We start from the raw sequence: 8,264 nt of genomic DNA, 5'->3' as shown, positions 1-8,264 counted from the left end.
TTTTAGCGAATTTATATATTAGAATTTCAATTAAATGTGTTTGTAGTAAATCAACATTTACACAGAGACACAACTTACAACATGAGCTGTAATCAAGTTGTTGTTCAAGAGTAAGTTGGATCAAGTTCCCCAGTGCTCCAGCTTCCAGCAGGTGATATAGTATGACTAACATTATTTTAAGGGTACATCATCTATTTCATACTTGTTAATAATATTAATTGTAAAAAATTATTTTAATTTGATAAAATTATAAAGTGAAATAAGATAACGCTTATTCCAACTACTGTAGGCCTACTGATCAGCTACAATTTAGTTTTATCGTATGAAGGTAAAGTCGTCTTTGTAATATAGATTATCCGCACTATAACTTTCTTTAGACATAATATCCCATAATTAACGACGTCCTGTCGTAATATTTCCTCAAATTATAACCAATTACTAAAAGAGTACCAAATTGTATTAGTGAAAATCTAATAGTGAAGAAAGTTTTTAGACTAATAGCATTCATCAATATACTTTCTAGAATTGAAAACAATCCAACTAAATACAGTATATTCTGCCTTTCTCTTGTCGTATAGCCTAACAAGAGCGGTAAACCCTTATCACAAAAAATATATGAGATAATCTCTCTTTGCTGTGTTACTTACAAAAAGTATTTTGCTTTGTATTTATTTAATCAGTTTTTATGAACTTTGAAAGTAATATATATTTGAATCTGAACGGATAAAATTTGTTGCCTCTTGGGTCACAAAACAAAGAAGCAAATCCGTTCCAGGTCCAACCCATAAGACCTATGGAAATGTATTGCCTAAATGGGAATTCCGCTGAAAGTAACATAAAATACAGCGTTCACTATAAATTAAGACTTTGGTACAGAAGTCTCGCAAGCACTCGCGCCCCTTGTGTTGCGCTCTAGAACACAAGGGGCTGTGGTTTGATAAGTTTAATGGTTTAGTAAGTTTAACATATTCTATTAGATATGTTAAACATATCTAATGTAACATATTTAACAATGTAGTTAGTTAACAATCTATCTAATCTAATTTATCGTAAAGAAAGTGTTCAGTTTTTTGCCTCTAAAACACTTAGCAACTAAATGAAGGCCTACCGTATATTTTTGTATACATACTTATGCAGTCTTGTATGATACCAAACCTAAGGTAAATAAATACAGATTCAATCGTCAAAAAAAGCTTTAAATAAATGGTTTTAATTGTACAAAGCCAAATATATAAACAATTTGTGAAAATAACAACTAAATAATAACATATTCATATAAAAATGATATAACTATTGAGCAAATATTGGGCAAACACGGTGCTAGTTGATCCACAGCGCAATGTCGTGGATACAAGTAACAGTCACATGTTTATTTACTTTAATTTAACAGTCATATGTTTATTTACTTACAATTAACACTTTAGCACCATATTATCTTACTAATATGTAAGATCTATACTTAAACAATGGCGTCAATTGAAGGACCTGCCTCAGTGAAGTAACCGATTCCGATGTTCAGGATTCTGTAGATGTCTCTATCGGCTTTTTCCGACCCAGATTCACAAGCATTCTAAAAATGATTGAACGACAAAAGTAAGTTTGGTTGTAAAAGTATTGAGAGTTACAGTATCATTTTATAGTTCATTTGACATGTTTGAATATTAACTTACTTTTATATTTGTAAAATACAAGGAAGCTTCTATAATACATTTCCAAATCACTCGAAAAGGCTTTTGTTCTTAGACATTGTTTATAAAATAAAGCATCGCAAATGCTCTGCGATACCATCGTCATCCACAAATATCATCACTTAAAAAATATTCGGTATGGAAATAATTTAATATAAATACAAAAACATGAACATTCCTTTTTTCACCACTCCCTAATCTATGCATAATTTCTAATTTACTTTAACCTATTTTTGGTTTATAGATCTCTGTGATGAGACTATCTTCATTTTTTAAAACGTTTACTAAAATAATGTATCTTGCTCTGCAAATGATAGACTTGCTCAGTCAGAGGATAATACTACTGTTTTTGCAACCCCTGATATCTAAGCATGTAAGTCTGAATGACTAAATATTAAGTATTACCAATTTTAAAGTCAAAGATATAAATAAATATTAAACTGGTTTTTGGGATGACAACTAACTATTGCTTAGAACAGTTTTGTTTTTCAAATGAATCAGCAGTATAATGAAGTGTAATCAGTCACCTGACTTACTGGAGATGAGGCCTCCTTATACGTCTACAGCGGCCCAGCGTGTCGCGGTAGAAGCCAGCGCCACAACGTCGCGATTTCTTGGGCGACGTCTGAGGAGCCTCGGGGGTGGCGGTGGGGCCCAGCAGGGGCTCCTCGGAGGGTGCTGGGGGCGGTGCAGTGTCGGGGACGGTAGAGTTGGTGGGGAAGGCGGTGTCACTGGTCATGTTACTGGCTTGTACCGGGGGCTCGGGGGGCGCAAGGGAACTACCACTGACATTGTGGGGCTTATGAGGCTTCTCTGTGAAGTCGTTGTAGTCGTAGTCGTACTGAAACTAAACGTACATCAGGCAGAATAGTGTGAACACTAAAGTCTACTATGAGATGTTTATTGTATTTGGATGATTTCAAAAATATTAAAACAACAACCACAAATTTAATGCCTTTACAAGTTGACCCTTAAAAGCCTAAATTTCCCTGGTATTGTTGCACCATTCAGCCTACAACAACTGTTATTACTGTATCATTAATATCAAACAATGTTTAAAAAACATTTTGTCTGTCTAATCATTACATCATTACATACAAAGAAATGTAAAAGTAATACAATCCATTACCTCGCCAGGTGCAACGTCGTCTAGGAGCGCAAGAACCTCGACGTTCTTTATCTGAAGATGGATGTTGGTGTCTCCAGTCTGGGTCTGGTCGTATCTGGAAAATGAAAAGAAATATCTGACTAGATAGGTAAGAACAGTTCAACAGAAATCCCTAATGCTTACCTATCCAACCCAACCTTACCAACAAAATTAAATTATGTAAGCATATACCACTTTACATTGTAAGATTATTTATTTAGTTTTTACCACTTTAAGGAACGCATTCGTTCAGTCCAACTATGATTCTGAGAGAATATATTGAGTGATTCGCCCTACTTATACTGTTGAATTTTTGTGTAAATAAATAACATATTTCTTCGAGTATCGTAAACAACTTACGTTACAACTGAAATACAGATCGTATTTTTTTAATGCCCCAGCTAGCAAAACTGCAGACAGAGCAAATTTGTATTAAAACCGGGTTAGATTTACACGAAAATATTCCCTTAAAGTTATCAGATTTATTTCTTACTAGCTGACCCGACAGACGTCGTCCTGTCCCAATGTTGTTTTATGTCAAAAGCTCGTTCATTTTCAAGATGAGCTCGTTCACATGGCTCAATCACGTCCTGGTTGAAGTTCGTTCGCTACGCTCACTCACCTTTAGGTTGGAGCTCGTTCGCTACGCTAACTCGCCTCCAGGTTAAAGTTCGTTTGCTACGCTCACTCACCATTTGGTTGCAAATTCGCTGATGTCATAAAAAAATAATAATAGTGCTGCAACCTGTTGGTAAACCTATTAACTTTTTAATACTATTGAACATCACAGAATCAAATTGATTAGTTGAACCAGCTGTTAAGATTCTTAAATTACATTTAAATATGAGTACTCATAAGGTTAACATGGGAAACTCCAGAGCCACTGGGGCGGAGCCCTTTAGACGGATCTGCACCAAACTTCACACAAACCATCCTTGAATAATGCTTAATAATGCCTGAAAGTTTCATCACAATCTGTCGAGCGGTTTCGGAGTCCATAAAGGACAAACAAACAAACAAACAAACATACATACATACAAACAAACATACATTGGATTTTATATATATAGATTTAATAACTTAAACTTTGTAGAGTACTAATAAATTGAGTATTAACAATTGGGAAATTATCTAAAACAGTATAAGCAAGCTTTGGCTTTGCCTATTTCAATGCTTTAAACATTCTATATACAAACTACTAGTACCGAGTACTGGAAAGTAAAAGTTTAAAACACTAGGAAAATAAAAACTAGAACGTTTAGTTTAAAATCATACCCTAATTTTAAATTAAACACGATTTTTAAGTAACTGATTTGTGGTGTTTTTATCCCACCACTTACTGTAGAGTACTAGGTCTATTTGCAGTAGTTCCACTGCGTGAAGTAAAAACAATGAAAATCCGCCTCAAAGGTAAAATCTTTAATGTATGCACACAAATTTTAGCAAATTTCCTATGCAGGGATAAAATATTACCGTAGGTCTCATAGTAAGACCTACACCTGGGACCGATTTACTTTTTCGTTTTGAGGTCCCGCGAGGCCAAAACACCATCCAATCGAATTCATATGTATATATATACAGGGGGTCCCGTAAGTCTCTGTACAAATGTATATAGCGTTATTGCTTAGGTCAAGACAAACACATTTCACCAACACGGGTCTGGGGTGCCTAGTTTTCCGTCTGTCCGTATTTATGTGTTTTGTACAAAGAAAATTAATAACTCCTAAACAGTTTGAGATACAGCGTTGAGATTTTCAAAAATGTTTATCTTATTAAGAAGACCTATATTTATTTAAAATTATAGTAAAAGATTATTAACCGTTTTAAAATGACAGCTATTTAAAATATTTGATGCCAAATTTCACGAAAACCGTTAAATTTACAAAAGGATTGCAAGAGACAAAAGAGTTTGAAAATGTTATGTAGTTTTCAATGGTACCTTTTTTGTTAAGAATGGATAAATAATGACAGAGAAATGTCTTCTTATCCAAATGCATGACAGCTTTTCTCTATTTAAAAAAATGCTAATACTCCTTTTACATTATTTAAATATCTTTACAATAATCTATATCTATACTATTATATAAAAATCTAATGGTGTCTGTCTGTATGTGTATTACTAATAGGTTCAAAAACTACTGAACCAACTGGGCTTAAATTTTATAAAAATATAGCTACCATGCCAAGGTCCATTATAGGACTATTCACACTTCGATACCAACCGTGGGCTTTGCCCCTTTGGTTTTAAAAGTTATGAGGTGAGAAATTTTAAAAGTAAATATTGATTGGTCTCCATGGCTGCAATAAGAATACTCACAATGTTTATATTTGTTTTTGACATTTCAATGTAAACAAGAAGAACTGCCAAATTGCATATTTCACAATTTAAGACAGCTGATCCAATGAAATTACATATTAATATTTCACACAATTACATGGTTGGTTTATTTAATCTTAAAATCCATCAAAGATTTATTCAAAAACTATGTCAAGGATTATAGAAATAAAAAATATTCTAAAAGCATTGCTGTATCAAGTCAGGCTCTGCTTTCGATTTCTGTGTCTTAAGTGTTATGAAAATAATGTTATTGATATATTTTCATGGAAACAGTATGAAAATTACAATGTATGGATGTTTTGTATGATTTTGGAGGCTACTTTAAATAAATTCAAGCTGCTTAACAGTTTCTAAAATCAATGACATATCTGTTACTACTATGTTTACTTAATGGCAAGTGTGAAAATGTAAAGGCAATGGGCGATTGAACTGATCAAAATAACTGGTTTATATATTAAGTTGTTTGTTAATATTTTTGTTGAATACGGTAGAATCAGAGATGCAATGAAACATATGTTATATTTGCTATTACATTTTTTGTCCTTGATGCTTTGATAATAATATTAGTTTTGTCTGCTGTCTTTAATGCTAATTTATTTGTTTACAATTTTTTATAGTATAGATATAGTTTCTTTAATATTTCAAAAGACTATTTATTGATAAGGCACACCAATATTTCTAAAGTTTATAACAGCTGACTTAGTTTTGCTAATTGATTTATTGAGTAAAGAAACTGAAGATGGAAGGATTTGTGATTTAATATGAAGAAACGTGAAATTTAAAAAATGGTCATTTTAAAGTTACTAATTAGTATTTTTGGACTTCAAAATTAAAATTTAAAATGTCAATAATAAATTAAAAGATATGTAATCAAGGGAGATGAGGGTAAATCATGTATGTCAAAGTTTTATTCAAAGATTTGGTCAGTTTTTCTCATATCAGCCTACACAAGATTCAAAATTAATCAAAACTAAAATGGTGGTATCCACTACTTACCAGATTCATAAGTCATAGCTTAAACGTTTCTATTAAGGCCATAAAAGTTGAGTTTTGTTTATCAAAGCGTTTGCGGATGTGTAACTATTATATGCAACAGATGTAAAAATTAAAATGTTTCTATTTTGTGTCCTCTTCCCGTTGCAAAGCACGGGTACAAAAGCTAGTCTGTTATACGTAAATCAAGTGTTTTAAAACATAACAGCTGATTCAATCATTTGTTTTTGTTATTTATAAGTATAACTTGTTGTTTGTTATAAGTAACATTAATCTTGCTTTAAATACATTTAAAAAACGTTGATAATGTTAACATTTTTTGTAATCATAAATTTTGCTAGTTTTAATATAAAATGGCAGACTGGTTTAAAATGGTTTATATAGTAGTAGCCTATATGAAAACGCCCCAATCACAATAATACATATTATATATTTACATATACTTTAATACTTTCCGATGAAATGGTGACCATACTAAGTAAGTATTTTAAGTCAAGTATGAATGGAGATGAGTGTAGGATGAGTGGCACGATCTTGTAGTCTTGGGACCGACATATTCCTTAGACACAGCTGTTAATTAATATCCCATATGTGTCCGTTAGCACGATAACTCGAGCAGAAATGATCTGATTTTTATGAAATTTGGTATAAACGTATAAACCTACATTTATTCGAGAACCACCATGATCAGACTATGGGAACAGGGGTTTATGTGGGGTTTTATGGGGTACCCTGTAAACATAAGATTTTACAATTTCTTTTCAAGCCATTTTGTAGAGCTTAAAAAACAAATAAATTCTATATTGAAGCATTGTTGTATGCCTAACGGTTACGGAAAAACCTAAAAAAATTTAAATTTAAAATTACCATGTTATTCTTATGGAAAATAAATAAACTGTTCTAGCTTGCTTGCCTATGGACATATTTTAATGAAATTTTGAAATTTTGTTTACTTCGTACTAAGCTATCAATATTTCAATTAAAAAACCCCCTATTTTCTTCCTTGTAGCAGCAAACCTAACTCTTTAAAATTAATGATATTTAAATAGGAAATAAATCTGACAATTCTAGGGGAATAATTTAGTGGAATTCCAGCCAAGTAGATGGAAATTCGCTTAGTCTGCAGGCTTGCTGCGGCGGGGGTATTTGGAATTTAAGACCTCATTTATTCAAAGTTTCAGTTGAACATGATAGCTGAGCCTACGTACCTTAATGCGCCGGCTTCGGCAGATCCTAGAAAAACCGGAAGAAGATGTAGCAGGGGAAGCAACAAAACCATGGCTACTGAGATACTGAACACGGGGACGGAATGAGCCTTGAATGTTCGCGGTCAAGGCGATATATCGATAGTAAGCGAAATCGATAATCGATATATCCGTCAACGATCAACCGACTCTCAAGATTCTCACAAATCCTTCACCATTGTATAAGTTAAGTTGCATTATATACTAGGAGTACTCTCCGAACTCACGTATTAGAGTTAATAATAGTTATCGAGATTTGTGATTGCATAATTTTTTTTTTTATTTAGATCAAAATTATAAAATGGTTAGGAAGTACAACTTGTTATTATTATCATGGTTTCGAAGGACCCCTCATAGATCCTTTCAAACTATAAGAGTAGGTAATAATCTGAACCACTCAAAAATGACTAATCATGTTTCGAAAATCCGATGTCTCAGGGCTCCACCCCATTGGCCATAAAAGTTTAGAGTTCATTCTTATTCCAATTCATTTACGATTACCATGGAAACTATTGATTTTTCATGACTAAGCACATATTCTTTAGACAAATTACCTCCTACATTATAAAATACTAGTGTACCTGTTACTCGAATTCGAGCAATTGCGTAGTATTACAGGTGTTATTTAAAAAAGAATAACAGTAATAATTTCCGATGACCTTAAAAGAGGCGACTCAACGATTATAGAAAACTCAAGATGTACATAACACTTCGATATGATATAATCAACATTTCTTGTAAATATCTTATCATATTTCAAAAGCTGATCTTGATTTTTAGTGTTTTCTACAAATGTTTCCCATTTATAGCCGCATCAGGTTGTCCATAATAACGATAAATTAAAAAAAAAAAAA

At 32.6% G+C, this 8,264-nt stretch overlaps 1 protein-coding gene across 3 annotated transcripts; it reads right to left on the bottom strand.

Moving 5' to 3' along the window:
• Window positions 1-1,175: 1,175 nt before the first annotated feature.
• On the bottom strand, window positions 1,176-7,486 carry LOC128986411 (formin-J-like). Of its 3 annotated transcripts, none has more exons than XM_054406774.1 (4): window positions 7,375-7,486; window positions 2,818-2,911; window positions 2,216-2,535; window positions 1,176-1,570 (listed from the first exon to the last, which is right to left on the bottom strand). In XM_054406774.1, exons 1-3 carry the CDS (start codon window positions 7,443-7,445, stop codon window positions 2,221-2,223), a joined length of 480 nt encoding a protein of 159 aa, XP_054262749.1. In that variant the 5' UTR covers window positions 7,446-7,486; the 3' UTR covers window positions 1,176-1,570; window positions 2,216-2,220. The 3 variants fall into 3 exon arrangements, with proteins under 3 accessions (XP_054262749.1, XP_054262747.1, XP_054262748.1); XM_054406772.1 differs by having other exon boundaries at window positions 2,225-2,535; XM_054406773.1 differs by having other exon boundaries at window positions 2,225-2,529.
• Between the last annotated feature and the right edge of the window lie 778 nt (window positions 7,487-8,264).

This window comes from Macrosteles quadrilineatus, unplaced genomic scaffold, assembly GCF_028750875.1.
Source record: "Macrosteles quadrilineatus isolate MER2022 unplaced genomic scaffold, UCM_ALF_1.0 Scaffold_2__2_contigs__length_208266976, whole genome shotgun sequence".
NCBI classification, from domain to species: domain Eukaryota; kingdom Metazoa; phylum Arthropoda; class Insecta; order Hemiptera; family Cicadellidae; genus Macrosteles; species Macrosteles quadrilineatus.
This window is presented reverse-complemented; position numbering and strand designations above follow the sequence as displayed.